Raw genomic sequence first — 15,915 nt, 5'->3', positions numbered from 1 at the left:
ATAGAGCGAGTTTTTTTTTTAAAGATCCTATTCTCGCTCGCGTCTCGAATTTTTATCTAAGGTTACGTAATGTATTCAGAGGAAAGTTCATTTGAGGTTATTCTGACAGTTTTTTTTTTTTAATTAATTGAATTTTTTGGTTTGATATCTTAATTTTTCAGCCCAGATTTTTTTATTCGTAATTATTAAATGATATAATATATATCTTAATAATATATTAAAGTGTACAGATTAGTTAATTGTATAATAATCAATGTGTAAATTAGAACACCAAATTTAAATTAAATGAATTTAACTATTTTAGACAGATAATTTTTATTTTTTTGTGTCAAAGGTGTAATTGTTTGTATGTGTTTACCAAATCTAGTACAGCGGTTATAAACAAAACAAACTCGTTTATCAAAGGAAGTTTTAATCACTCAACATTCATGTACATACGGTACATACACTATGCTTTGAAAATTATTTTTTATCTGTGTCAAACTGTTACTTCCCTATTATGAAGTTTTAAAACGACTACCTTTTTAATGTTCTACCTAAGCTATGTGGATAGTGCATACCGTAGGCTTAGATTGCGGGTTCAAACCAAACGCCATTTTTTGATTGTGTTCGGCTTTGCTTGCGTTTTATGGGTTGGGCGTCAGGTGTTTAACTTGCTTTTTTACCAAATCTTATCAAATTCCTGTCAGTGGTTTGGCCGTGAAAGAGCAATAGATAGACAGACAGACAGAGTTACTTACGCAATTATAATATTAGTATAAATATATCTCATCTGATTTGCTTGTATCTATATCCGGTTTTGAAACCTAACAGCGTTTTAGCTGGCAACCCCTTTGCCCAGTTAAGGTATGATAGGATTAAGTTTTCTCATTAGAATATTACATTTAATAAAGTACTATAAAATGAAGATACTAAAGTCTTTGTAACAGTATACTTTAAAAAATTAACAATATTGAATTAATTTTATGAGTAGTTAACTATGCCATCGTCGGCCGCCAGCCAGCTTCCAACAAGCATAGCTTATCACATGAACTATTAATTTAAATATTCAACGCGAGTTATGCTGTAAATTTAAGGCTTAGTATAAAAATGCAAACAGATTTTTAAACTGTGCTTAAACAGAACAAACGTTGCTGGTTTATTTAACGTTATCACGACTTTACTTAAAGGGCTCTATTTGTTTTACTTAATTGTCAAGTTAAAAGTACGATAAGAAATTTTAATTGGGGGATAAACTTAACCTAGATTATAATTGACAGTTTGCAAGAAATAAAGAATTTAAAAAAGCATATCTTATTCTTGAAAACATTGTCTACCTCTATGGTAAATTTATTTTTTATTAATTCAGAGATTTGGGCGTGGGACAGGTTATAAGTGGACTTGGTGATTGTTCCGTTCAAGCTTCAGCAGACGATTCCACCGACAAACTTTAGTATTACAAGGGGCATAACTTAGTTCCCAGGGTTATATCGATGAGATAACAGATGATTTAAGCGCTTACAGCTCATTTTACCTATTTTATACGAGAATAATTGCGTTGGGCAGCTGTGGAATACCTAGTCCATCTGAAGTCCATACAAATTCTCACGATGTAATAAGTAAAATTAGTTCATTCTTCATATCTTTCGGTAATTCTACACCTGGACTCGGATCAAACGAATAAATTCAATATATTATTTAAATAAACCCCCCCAATAATCGATATAGAAAAAAATATCGAACGCAATGGTCCATTTCCAAACTGCCCATCTGCTTGAGAAACCCACAGATAATAATTCGTGACACAATAAATACGGTGAGACGTTTTAAACCCTATATTACTTCCGTAAAAAAAAAAAAAAATACAACAATAGGCAAGATGATCTAAATTCGCACGGGAAATGGCGCGCTTTTGTCTGACAGGTCGTGACCCTGAGGGCTCCGTCTTGTATATCGTTCATTGAATAAAGATACTGTTCTCAAGGATTTTTTTTGGTGTTACGAATTTATTTACCGTTGTAATTTCATTTTTAATTTCAACTTACAAATCTTATTAATAATATTCTATGTATCTACGCAACGATTCAAAATATTATTCGATATTAAAAAATTTAAAGCTCATGTCAAAAAAATGGACAAATAACGCATATTACTCAATATAAGATACTAAAGATAAAAAAGCGTGTCCTTGTATATTCATTTAATTGTTCTTTACTGACATGTCACTAAAATGACGGAAAAGAGTAACTACTGAGTTTCTTGCCGGTTCTCGGTAGAATCTACTTTTTGAACGTTGGTTTACATTTATTTCAACACTAACATGACCATTCGAAAGTACTTTTTCAAGCCTATAAATAATAATATTTCGATTTTTGATTTTAAATAAATTATTAGTGTGTTGCTGGAGCTAGGTACAATATTTATCTTCTTGTTCCTTCTCATAGACAATATTTAAACGTCATTTTACAAGTTAAATTTGAATGTACTTACTAGAATTCGAATGCAGATTCTATAGAAGAACCGGATAGAAAGTTTTTATCTGCTGTATGTTGGGTTCAAGTGAGCCATTTTATTTTCAGGCACAAATCGTAACTTGATTGACATCGACGATCTTTTTAAATGCTTTTTAAACTTAGGCAATGTTTGGGCTGAGCATTCTTTGCCTTTGCCGGATTTCATGCTTTATAAAAGTAATTATCTAAATCGTTCCATTGCCCCAATTAACTTAATCATTTAATACAAAATAATAATATTACAGAACAGTATTACATTCGCCAAAACTAACCCGAACCGTGGGAAACGTCCATAGACCAATCGTATAATTTTTTTTATTAGAATATATTTAAATTATTTTCGCTAATTCCTTCGATGTTTGAATGGAATTGAAAAACCGGATCTTCGACCTTTTTTTGTTTAAAAAAAAAGATGACGTCACACAATGAAATGAGGTAACAATTTTTTTAATATATATAAAATAATTATTTTTTTTATTGTAAGATTAATAAGCTAAAATATGATTTTAAATAGATACTCGAATATTAATAATGAGACAGATATAGAATGGTAGAGCATAGGACTTTATGCAAACCTGTCTGGGTAGGTACCACCCACTCATCACATATTCTACCGTCAAATAGCAATACTTAGTATTGTTATGTCTGTTTTAATAATAAGCGAACCGGTACAAGTAACATAAATTAGTTCCCAAAGTTGATATTTTTGGCTGAAAAGTTTTTCCTTTGCTTATTTAATTATTTTAAAAAAAACAATATCTCATGTCATTTACTGACATTTTACTAGTGTTTGTGAATTTAGCGTTTTGTCAAACAAACAATTTGAATAAAACGAACTTATTGTTAGTGACAATCTAGTCGACTATTATTACAACATAGTTAAGGAAAACAAACTCACGCTTTATAATTTAATTATATTAATACATATATAATATATATCCTAATAACGGTTTTATTTCCCGTTAATTATGTTTTTTGCTGATAAGAGCTTTTGCAGTTATTGATAAGGCTGTATGTCGTTAGTACATTGCATAAAAAATACAGTTCCTTTTTTAAACTGGGAAAGCTCAGTTGATAGAACGCTAATTAAGCCTTACTTTGTATTTAATATGTTTAACTATCAGTCTTGGAATTTGAAACCAATTTTTAAAAAAAATAACACATTACTAATGCTTCGTTTCTTTTTTATTTAGTCATTTTCTTTTCCAATATAAAAGTAGCCACATATTGTTAATTATATAAATTAAATTATAGCTAATCATCATACAACCTGTGCCTATAAATAAATAAAAAAAGTAATATGTCAATTTGACATAAAGTCACTTTTCGCTCCAATATTGTACCCGTGACGTCACTAACGGTTTCGTCTAAGTGTTCTTTGTTTAAACGACGTTCGATTCGAAACCCTAATTCCTTGCAAAATAAAGTTAATATTTTAAAAAACATTGCGCAATTCGACTGTGACCATTTTTGCTTGCGCTAATAAAAATATTTCAAAACAAACGCTTGATTAAAGCAATTGGTTATAAAATGGGTCGATGTTAGATCGGTTTATCAGTATGTATGTGGGTCACTATAGTGACGATACGTTCAGCGTCTAATAATATAAACACATTGCCATATGAACTATTAACAACTAACAATGATTAATTAAAGTTTTTTTTTACATTGGCATTTCTGATATATATCTAGAAAAAAAAACACTGTTACTTACAGTACATAATAAGGTTAGTGGTACAGTGGTAAGAATTAATATGTATTTCTTAAATTGTCATTGTCTATGGGCGGTGATGACCACTAACCTCAACTCAAAGGTACTTCATATTCTGAGACTATTCTAGTTGATGCCGTTTGAAATTTACAAAAATATTATACTTAAATAGTTTTTATGTTAGTAATTATTAGCATTTCATCAAACAATTCGTTATTCGTAGCCTTCTGAGTCACAGAAGACTACCAATCGTAAGCAACACGAATAGGTTAGTTTGTATAAGTATCAACAGTTTCACTCGTAAATTTAGACTATTGGAGAGACAAGCACGTTTTTTGTTCTTGTATAAGTTGTTTTATAAAATAACCGGTCAATTGTGTCAAGGACGTTAAATAATCATTATCGTTTTGACTCTACTATGACGCAAAGTGCATTTATAGATTACAATATTTTTATTATTTTTTTTAATGGTTTTCGGTTATGCGGCCTTTGCCATTGTCAATGTTGAAGAAAATCATTGAATTATTTTTTATACTGCATATATGATGGCATTTATTGTTCAAATTAGTACATATAAAGCAGAACATATGTGTTTTCTTTTTTATAAATATGTTATTTTAACTACGTAAAGTTCTAAAGAAGAAACGGTTTTTGTCTAGCTCAGTAACATTTATCGGCTGTATACTTTTTTCCTTAGGCCAATAATTACTTTAAAAAAAAAACACTTCTCAAAAGTTATATAGGGAAAGAAGATTAAGATAAAAATTACACAAATCCATTCTTAACAAAATATGCAGTAAAATAAAAAACAAATATACTTCAGTATTCTCTAAAACAACAGCTACCATATCATTATTTCAAAACTATTATTAGTTAAGTTTGCCGAAACACAAGAACTTATCGCGAAGATCTTAAACAGCAATTTGAAAAAAAAATACCGCTCCGTTAACGAAATGGCGGCTCTTTTGACAGATCTAAAAATATAACAGAGAAATGAATGAGTTGATTTATGGCGGTCTAGTGAAAGTAAGAAAAAATAATAACTATAAAAAACAAAACTATTTAAAATTTGTATTTAAATGTACAATATATTTTTTTTAACGAATTATGTCTTCACTTTTAGAACGAATAGATTGTGTTATTTCGCGATTGTACTTGTAATGTCATGAACAATATTGTTGTTTAATTCGTTTTAAATCAAATCAAAATAAACTTTAGCCAAGTGCTTTTATAACGTCGTGTGAATCGTCATTTTACAGAATTAAATGTCAAACTAACACCAGTTTCGAATGAAGTTACTACCGAGAAGAGCCAGCAAGAAGTTCAGTAGTTACTTTTTGGAAACATTTGAATACATAAGTTAAAGTTATGTCGATCAAATACAGTTAAATTTAGATAATATATCCTGTTTCAAAGTCCACGAGTATTCAATCTAATTACTGGATTAAAATTATTTACTAAAGACTTCAGTCATATTCTGCTTACTTCATTCGATAATTTACTTTATTATAAGAGTAACTGTTTAAAACCTCTTTGGCCTATGACATGGCTGACAATACTTATGCCTTTTCTAAGATTCTGAAACAAAAAAATAACTGAAAAAAATTTAGACAATTAAAACGTATTAGTTCGTCAAGTGTGGTCCGCTTTTTTCACACATCTGTCAGCGTTCGAAATTTAAATCCGTTCCGTTCGAAAAACCGTTCAAACACGTGCACTCAACGATAATCGGAAAAGGTTTTTTATCGTGTACATTTTCTTGCATCACTTTAAATATTAAAATCTTTGTAATTTTTTTTCATCTCATTAGTCACGTGTTAAAATATCTTCCCAACCGCAAAGATTTAAAAGTAGGTATTATATTCAAACTTAATAAGAAATTTATAATCATCATCAATCTTTTCTCCTGGCTGAGTATCAATGTACAACCAAAACTACGGAGTCTGGAAAGCTGACATTTTGGAACTTATGTTTTTTTCATAAGAAGAAATGGGATGTAAATTGTAGTCAAGAGTGTTATTAATAATATCTTAAAACCCCCTTAAACAGGAGACAAGTTGTATCGTGCTGTAAATATTAAATTAGAATAGTATTTAAATTTGTTATTTTTGCCACCGACCTCCCTTAGTCCCTCCCGCGTAGAACATATGGGCGCCGTGCGCAGCGAGACATGAAATTCGTCCAATGAATATGCTTAAAACAATGTCGGTTAGTAACGTTCAACATATGCTTAGATAATATTACAACGTACTTTGGTTCCTGGGATACCATAGACAACACATTTTTTTCTAAGCGCTAACTTGATATCTCGCTGCAGTTCATTTAATAGCTCAGCTATACTAAACAATACAAACAGTTCTTGAATAATATATATTTATTTATAATACAACACGATTCCGTTTAACTACTTATATGCACACAGTTTCGTCGACGTTTAACCATTTTTTCGCGAATCCATAATGAATTTCGTAGATTATTCAAGCTTTCGACCAATGATATCACGTCAGTTCAATGTCAAAAATTTTTACTTGTTATTGGGTGTTTACTGGCTCAGCAAAATCTCCGTAGGTTTAACACTTAGTAATTTTACTCTTTACGTTTTGTTTCCGGTGTGTGAGTGAGCTGGTGTAATTATAGGCGCAAAGGAAATAACAACTTCAATAATCTGACTTGATCGGTAGCGTATTGACGTATGAAATTAAGATGTTTGTCAATAATCCTCGGCCACGGTATTCGTTTCTATAACAAGTTCCACAGTTTCAGATTCCACATTCATGTTGTAATATTACATACTAAAACCTTCTCCGAAACACATTGCATCGTCTGCTAGTTAGCCTTTTCCTATAGAAGTAGGAAAAAAGATAAACCTTAGATTTAGGTACGTATTTCATGCGATTTGCTAATAACTCAGCTATATTGTGCACTACTAAGAGTTTATGATTAATATATATTTATTTACAATACAACACTATTACACTTAACTACTTATTTCCATTTTAATTTTACTTCCAGACATCCATTAACAGTTTGGTCGACATTCAAAACGCAATTTTTTCGCAAATCCATAGTGAATATCATAGATAAATCGAGCTTTCGACCAATGATATCGCGTCGATTTGCTGTCAAATGTTGTTTATTTGGCATTATTCTTGTTATGGTTGGAATAGATTATATATTAAATACTCAAATTGAACACAATTTTGACAGACTTCAAGAAGATATTCGCCCAATGTTTATCTACAAGATAAACAAATACGCCACTTAAATATCATTCATTCAACCTTCGATGTTCTCAAACGGAAGCGGCGACAGGATTCAAGCTCGGCTTGTTTAAACCCTCAGTATCGCCTTACGGCCGCCGCAGATTTGTCACTTGCTATAATATATTTGTATACTACACGTATACGTTCTGTAAACTAGAACGGATTTAAAAACCACAAAGTTTCTGTTTTGTTTATAGGTAAATTACCAAATGGATCACCTGATGGTAGATGCCCATAGACAAAGGTGGTGTAAGATATATTAATCTCTACGTGTGGGTCGCTTCGCTCGGTCGCTTCGGTCCTTCCGTCACGTTCAATAGTATAGATTCCTTACGCCGTAGCGCCTACAATTAGGAACTAAGATGTTATGTCCCTTGTGCCTGTAGTTACAGTGGCTCAATTAACCGGACCACCGGTACTAACGTATATATAGAATATTTCTATGAATATTCTTGAGATTAAATACGAATTTATTGTACGAAGAAGAAACGCGATGATCCAGAAAAAAAAAAACGAAAATTCGTTTTCTGTTAATAGAACACGTCGCCAAAATACGAAATGGATTTGTTTGTTTTTTATTGACAAAAAAAAAGCACCGGATACGGAAGCACGTGCGTACCAAATAATAAACGAAGACATCCCATTCATTGTCATTCATTCTATTATCTTTCGAATATAAATCAATACATGATATTTTGCTAAAACGATTAAAAAAGAAAGAAAATAAGAATTCGTTGAATATCCAAGGATTTTAAAATTAGAAATTCTAAGAAGCAAACGCTTACTATTACCATAAACATGCTATATTTTTAAACGGACGTTACAACGACGGAACACCATACAGCCGAGACCGTTACCGATCGATACGAGTAATGCTGGCGTATTGTGTTTATTTCGAGGGTGGTTACAGATTTAGATTGCTATGATTAATCCAAATAATTTTTTTAATTATATACTTTATATAAACAAAACAATTACTATTTTAACGGTGAAAGGAGTTATTTATTTGTACCTTTGCCTTTTTTTATGTAATGATAAAGTTGGTGCTAGAACGCTGTTTTTTTTGTTTTAATAGGCAAAAGTACATTAAGCGAAACGCGACAAAGTTTATTTATAGCTTAATCTTATCAACGGAAAAGCATCTGCCGTTCCCCCTAGTTCCGATAGAGGTCAATGTTCGCGAAAAAAATGGCTGACGCCTTCCAAGACGCAAAGGTGCGATATGTACCAATTACGCGCCAGCTGCTACAGCTGCGTTCGAGATTCAAATTCACTTGTCGTCAATTGTTGTGTACCAAGAACATAATTGTATATTCTATTATATACATTATTGCTATAAGATTAGGGGTGGGATTGCTATGGGTGGTTGAGCAGCTGTGTGGCACGCGCCAAGACGTTAACTTTGACCTGGCTTTGTTAGATAACGGTGATGCTACCGTTGCATTAAATATATTGTTCGTTTAGAAATTTACGTTAGATTGTGTTTTTTTTTTGAGATTTTAATCTTGGAACAAATTTTGAATTACGGTCTTTCAATATCAACTTATTATTTAAGATTTCGTTCCATTTATGAAAAATCCGAATTTTAAAAATAGATTTTTGGATTTTTTTGCTAAGTTATACAGTAATTGTTTCTGTTTTTTTTTTTAAATATTTCTCATAACACGTCAAGACAATAACATAAAAGTATTTTAATAATAAATATTTTATCATTTACAAGGCAAATTTCGATCGAATAATAAATTTTCATTTTAAAACATTTTTTCTCAAATTCAATTTTAAAAAACATAATTACAGATTATTTTCCGAAAGTTATAAATTGACTTAGGTTTCTTTTTTTTAATTTTTTAAAATAATGTTTTAAAATAAACAATTTTATCAAATAACAAGGCACGTGCCCTAAAAGATTATATTTCTTTCAAATAAATCCGCCCACCTGAAAGGACCCAATTGTTACTTACTCCCCCAACCATAGACACGTGCGTTTTGACACAAGGCAACATTATATTCTTTATGTCAATGTCATTAGAGGTTACTTTTCGAAATAATAAAAGCAGCCGGCTGTTTCGTCGCGTGCGCAACGTAAAGTGTAATTTTGTTACTATTCATAAACGATTTTGATTGTTAAGTTATTGAATTGACTCTGAACTTGAGAATTTTGACCAAATATTATATAACTTTTAAAATTCTTCCCGATTTTTTTTTTTATTTTTGAACCGGCAATAATGTGCGATTATGATTTTAAAGACATCATTTTTTCATATATAATGATGAATAATTTGATGCCGTAATTTTTTGAAGTCGTTTAAAAATAACTTTTATATATAAAAAAAAAACGTGTTTTACATTACCGTTGAGGTGACCTCTGGAGTCTTTGTTCCTTCTCAAACTATCCTAAAATGAAACAACCGAACCACCACAGCTTTGCTTGAAATATCGACAATGAAAACATATCGACGATTCGTGTATATAACAAATTAGAACTCTTACCACCGGACGTGTTAATAATAGGACTCTACCAACTTAACGGTATACGACGGTGAGGCCTAGTCATTAGGCGGAAGTCGTCATTTAGGTGTAAGTACAGTGCAATCGTTAGAAAGAGTTATTCTAATTATTTTAAACTAATTGTCGTTTGCGACTTCGTCGTCGTCAGGTACTTCCTTCATTGGAGTTGAAGCTTCATACTCAATTTCATCAAATTCCTGTCAGTGGTTTGGATGTTAAAGAGCAACAGAAAGACAGACAGAGTTACTTTCGCATTTATTATTGATATAGATAATTAAAGCAGCCCATTTCAATCGGAGAAGTTATTAATAAACAATCCTTTACATTAACAGCCTGTAAATATCCCACTGCTGGGCTAAGGCCTCATCTCCCTTTTAGGTAACAAACAATCCTTATCTACTCATATTCTGACCATTTTGCTATAAATATGTTATATTTTGCACAAATTGTTCTCGATTGATCGTTTATAATTAAATATATATAACAACTTTAATCAATTAATATTTTTACAATTATATCGCTTGAATTCGCAGTCAAATATTATTTATTTCTTCTGTGTTTTATGCCTAGCAGACTGGGAAATTGGCCGCCCAGACATTGGAATTGTACTTTAACCATACATCGCTAATGCACCAAGGGGAACTGAGCTATGTCCCTCGTGTCTGTCATAGTAACTAACTTCAAACTGGTACAGAACGAAGGTTTTGATGTTTGGTAGAATATGAGATGAGGCTATCCAATGGTAGACGATCCGCATTATAAAAATCTAAATTAAATCGGTTGTCCCAACGAAAATATCATTCGTAACTGTTAGGGATGCGACCCCTTGTTGAACGTTTAACGGTTTCCATCGATTTTTTCCAACACTAGGGGTGAACTTTGTGCGATACCGTTAATTAATCGAAATTTTATGTTATGTACTTAGTTTTGTAACGGTTCATTGAAACAAACTAACCTTAAATATTAATCAAGTTCTGAGACTAGCTATTCAATCTATACTTACTTATAATAAGATGGGAGTGTCTGTTTGTAATATTAGAATAACCGTTTTTTACTAAATACATATGTATGTATACACGGTACATATACCAAAATTTTTGTCTCTGTTTGTTCCGGCTAATCTCTGCAACGGCTGGACCGATTTTGACGTGACTTTCACTGGCAGATAGCTGATGTAATAAGGAGTAACTAAGGCTACAACTGTAACTTTTTTGTTAAATTCAAACGCGCATTTAATCGCGGGCACAGCTAGTCTATAATATAATTAATTTAATACGGTTAAAAATCAGCTCAATATTTATTAGTATTGTATACTAAAACCTTCCCGTAACGCTCGTTCTGCTCTAAGTTTTATGTTTATTGGTTTAGTACAGATAAAAATTACAAATGAACGTCACATTTATTAAAATCGATTTTGAACCGTCATGCTAGATTCAATTGAATGTCAACTTTTCGTTTGATATATAGATTCTAGCGAGAAGAATTGATAATCAATTCAATAATCAATCTATCAATCTTTCCAGGTAAGATCTTGTCGATATGAGATGTGGAGTTTAACACTTGTGCTATCCTAAACGCATTTCTCACGACGTTTTTCTTCAACGAAATTATAAACACAAATTAACATATGCAACAACATAATATATAACGTTAAGACTCGGTCAGACTTGCTCGTTCAAAGATATTTTTTTAATAACACGACTTATTTCCTATCTTAGTACTAATTCTTAGTCAAATAAATTATGTTATTGGCTAACTACTTTGTTTTCACATAGGTAGACTAGAGGTACATGCTACGTTCGGATCGTAATACATCAGTGAAGTCGCCATTTTACAGATCAACGATCGTTGTCATATTTCCGCCAATTTACGCAAAATTTTAAATGAATTATACCCCAAAACATTCCTCATTAATCACTCCGTCGGTTAAAAATAGCCGTGTGAATAAGAGTTAAGACAGACGGACGGACAGATCAGAGTTCAAAGTTTTATAATATATAGTGTAGTTTATGAAACTTGTTACTTATTGTTTACATAAGTGCGCCCATGAAACCCTACGAGCCGTGCTCCGTCGATCGGATGTGACGTAACCGTATCCCGCCAACCTTGACTTAACCTCACCACATGGTATAAGAACATAAATTAACGGATCCTGTAAACTGAACTTCCGCAGATTTCACGCAATATTGGTTTCGTTTTGGGTTTCTTTTTTGTTTCTGACTCAAACCAGTTAACGGAAAATTAGTCGCTCACCAAAACTTTTAAATAGAGACCAAATTTTATGTTATTTTAATCTATACTAATATTACAAATCTCTGTTGAGATTTCAGGGCTAAACCACTAAATCTAATTTGATATGTAGCAAGTTTGAATTCCAAGAAAGAACATTGGGTATTTTTTTATTCTTAAAACCTATGATCACCCCCGGCACCCTCAACTCGCGGGCGAAGTCGATCCATATATATAGCCGTTAATATATAAACATCATCGTGATTTCGAAACGAAATCAACATCAGCTGATTTTAAAAAAAGAAGTATAAGTCAAGTTCCTGAAAACCGTTGCAAAAAACGAACGTCTCAAAGACGTTCCAAATTCAAACGTATATACATAACCGTTCAGAAACACGCTTTCTTTTTAATGCACTTCCACACAAAGGGTACAAAGCCGATGCACCACTTGATTCAGCCGAAAATCACAAAAGCCCTGATTTGAATAAATATTTTGTCTGCAGAACCCCTTTTTTATTTTAAACGACTTTTTGTTCTATTGCTAAGCACTATATGATTGATATTCGCTTGTAATGTTTAGTTGAGCAGGTTTTTTTGACGGTTATACGAACAATGGGCCGTGATAGCTTTTAGCCAGGTCTATTGATGGTAGTTTAAGTAATTAACGCGATTGTTTAATATTACTTCAAGCATGGGATTCCCCTGATTAATACTCGGTTCATATATTTAACGAAATCGATAGTTTTAGTAACGGACTGCTGAAGTCGCTTTTATAAAGGTGCTACCTCACATGTTTATTACGCACAACCAACAAAATAATCAATAGTTCTAAGCTCGTCCAATTAAAGGATATTAGTTACCCGGCCGGCGTCACACGGGTTCAATCAGTATATCTATATTTAACTTTGAGATTGAAGAACAAACATTAAAAAAAAAAAATCCGGCATGGAAAGTTGAACTTCTCGGCTTTTCTCTACTACAATAAGCATATCTCCTAAAACAAAGATAATAAAGTTCACTCGTTTGTTTTAGTTCTTTACTGCGACACTCACAAAGTTTTTTCGTATCGAACTTAGTTTTGGCAGCATTTACTTCAATGGACCGACTGCACATTAAGTCATCTACATAAAAACAAAACTAACCTCTTTATAGTATTTGTTATATCGAATATGATTTTGTAACAACTATATACAGTGTGGCTGTAAGATATGTTTCCATGCACATTTCGCATGTATTCGAAAGAAAAAAAATAAGAAGACCGTTGCTGTTTTGTAATCAATAGAATTCTGTTACAAACCCCTGCAATACCGTTAACGTAACAACAAAAAAAACTTCTTTAAACATTGATAAGAACGGTGCAGGGTATGCAACTTCAAGTCAAGACGGTTACGCTAAAAAATAAGGGAACTTGCCTCTTACAGCTTTACATATAAGGGTAATTATACTGTATTTAACAAATCGTTTAGGGATGATATGTAAGAAGTAAGCGAAAGTGCTTTTTATTATAATAAACTGGAAAGTGAAATTATTGTAACAGGTTTTACAATATGACATTTGTATGTCATAGTTTGTTCTCTAGACTACGTTCTCTTAACAATTTAAAATCTAAAAAAAGAAATAGTAAGCAAAGTTTGGAATCATTTCGTCTTTAGTTATTTCAAATAGAAGGCAAGGGAAATAATTAATTATTTCTGTAGGGCTGTAGTTAGTAAAAACACACACATATAAAATTATGTGTATCAAATAATATTCCAAATTTAAATTTTTGATATTTATTCTGTCCGTTAGAAAAAGAATAACGGTTGAGATTACGATTTTATTCATGAAGATCGACGCCCCATCCTGGGATCTGTTTAATATTGATTTCCATTTTAATGTAACTTATTATACAAATACACGTCATTGTGTAGGCATCTTTAGGAATATTTAAATTGTAACCTACATACAAATGATAATAAATTATAATAATAAATTACCAATAATTAACGAAAAATAAGATTATATGATATCAAAAACAATTTGCTTATGTTTAAAAACATTGATTTAGATTTCCGAACTAAGTTTGACAAATTGACAGTTCCGAGTTTTACAAAGCGCGCGAATTCATTTGTGTTTGTGATTCACGTTTTTCGTCTACCTGTAAAAAAAAAATATGTTAAGAAATTTCAAATAGTGGTTTTAGTTTAGTGCTGTGATATGAGAAATGTTTTAAAACCTCCGTTCTCATAACCTTTGTAACAATGAGTCGTCTGGGGCAAGGTAATATTTGGAACTTAAACCCGTTCCGTCTTATTTATGAGTTCCGATAACCAAAAAAAAAAAGTTTTGTCACCCTATCTTAAGGGGTTGTAGGTTATTGTTATATTATCTATATATTAGTTTGGTAAAATCGTTTCTATCGTGGGATTTCGGTTGTAGAAACTTTAAATTAAAAAAAAAATTCATTGTTAGGTTATTTTATTTGGAGCTATGTCGAATTGATATTTAATTGTTTACGTAAAGTTCATTGATAAAGAAATATATTATAAAAACATGAGTTAAAAATATCATTGTTTTAAATTTAAATTGAATAATACACAATAAGCCGATTCGAAAGTTCTTGTATGATTTAATATTATATAAATTAAAAATGATGATTATTTTATTGAGCACAAATTGAATTATAGAAACAATTATGATTTTGAATACACTGCCTTTGAAATGACATTTAGGATGATTATTCACAAAAACAAAAGCTGTTGGCTATAGTCAATAGTATATTATAGTATAAATATAATAGTCAACTTCTTTCAATGTACCATTTGGCACATAGTTATATATAAAATTTGTAAATAAAAAACATATTCATATATATAATCAATTATTATCTTATTGTTTCAGGTTAATAACTGAGAGTTTTAAAATAAACTCCGGCAACAACGCTACGAAGAGGAAACAGGAAGAAGCTCTCACAAACAACTTCAGAATTAAAATGATGCCACTGTCCCTGGACTTCAACAGAAAACAGTCACCATTAAGTTCGCCTATCGCCACACCATCAAAGAGAAGAGTCCTCGGTGAAATTCAAAATTCTCCATTATTCAGACCCAAAGACTCGCCCACAATTGAAAGATTAAAAAACACACCGTTAATAGACAAGAAGTCACCTTTGATTGATCGTAACTCACTCTCCCCTTTAACAAGTCGAACAGACAGATCCAAGCGGTCTTCAAAGATATCACGGATATTTGAAGAACGCTCTAAATTCAAGATGTCAAACAAAGAGAACGATACCTCATTGATGAGTGAGACTTTCTTGAAAATAGATGTTGACGAGGAGACTAGGGATTGCTCGTTCGGGGATAACTTCCCGTTGTGCTCGGCAACGAAGCTTGCCAACTGGTCGATGGCTAAGGTTTGTACCTGAATTGATTTTTACTCTTCGGTAAATTTGATTCAGGGAACTGAAGACCAGGTTTATGAATAGGTAAATAGCAAGTAAACAGTCTTGGTTTTTTATTAATAATAAAAGAGGCGAAACATCGAAAATGATACATCATTAAAACCAACATATTTACATAGCATATTTGAGAGTCTAAACTAATAGTCTGTAATTTCTAAGTACACCTATCACAGGAAAGGGGAATTATCTTTGTGTATAAAAAAAATCACTTAAAATGTATGTCACTTAGATGGAGCTGCTGGAGAATGAGAATACTCAGTCCATTAAAAT

At 31.7% G+C, this 15,915-nt stretch overlaps 1 protein-coding gene across 2 annotated transcripts in view; it reads left to right on the top strand.

Moving 5' to 3' along the window:
* LOC113402758 (M-phase inducer phosphatase-like) overlaps positions 1 to 15,915 on the top strand; it is a 32,376-nt gene that overhangs the window by 13,000 nt on the left and 3,461 nt on the right. The window contains exons 1-2 of one of the 2 annotated variants that reach the window (XM_026643069.2): positions 14,300 to 14,462; positions 15,084 to 15,597. In XM_026643069.2, coding sequence (XP_026498854.2) covers positions 15,175 to 15,597 — 423 coding nt within the window. In that variant the 5' untranslated portion in view covers positions 14,300 to 14,462; positions 15,084 to 15,174. Of the gene's footprint in view, positions 1 to 14,299; positions 14,463 to 15,083; positions 15,598 to 15,915 lie in introns of those variants that run through there. The other variant, XM_026643068.2, reaches the window with a different exon arrangement.

The sequence above is a fragment of the Vanessa tameamea genome, chromosome 31 (assembly GCF_037043105.1).
Source record: "Vanessa tameamea isolate UH-Manoa-2023 chromosome 31, ilVanTame1 primary haplotype, whole genome shotgun sequence".
NCBI lineage: Eukaryota > Metazoa > Arthropoda > Insecta > Lepidoptera > Nymphalidae > Vanessa > Vanessa tameamea.
This window is presented reverse-complemented; position numbering and strand designations above follow the sequence as displayed.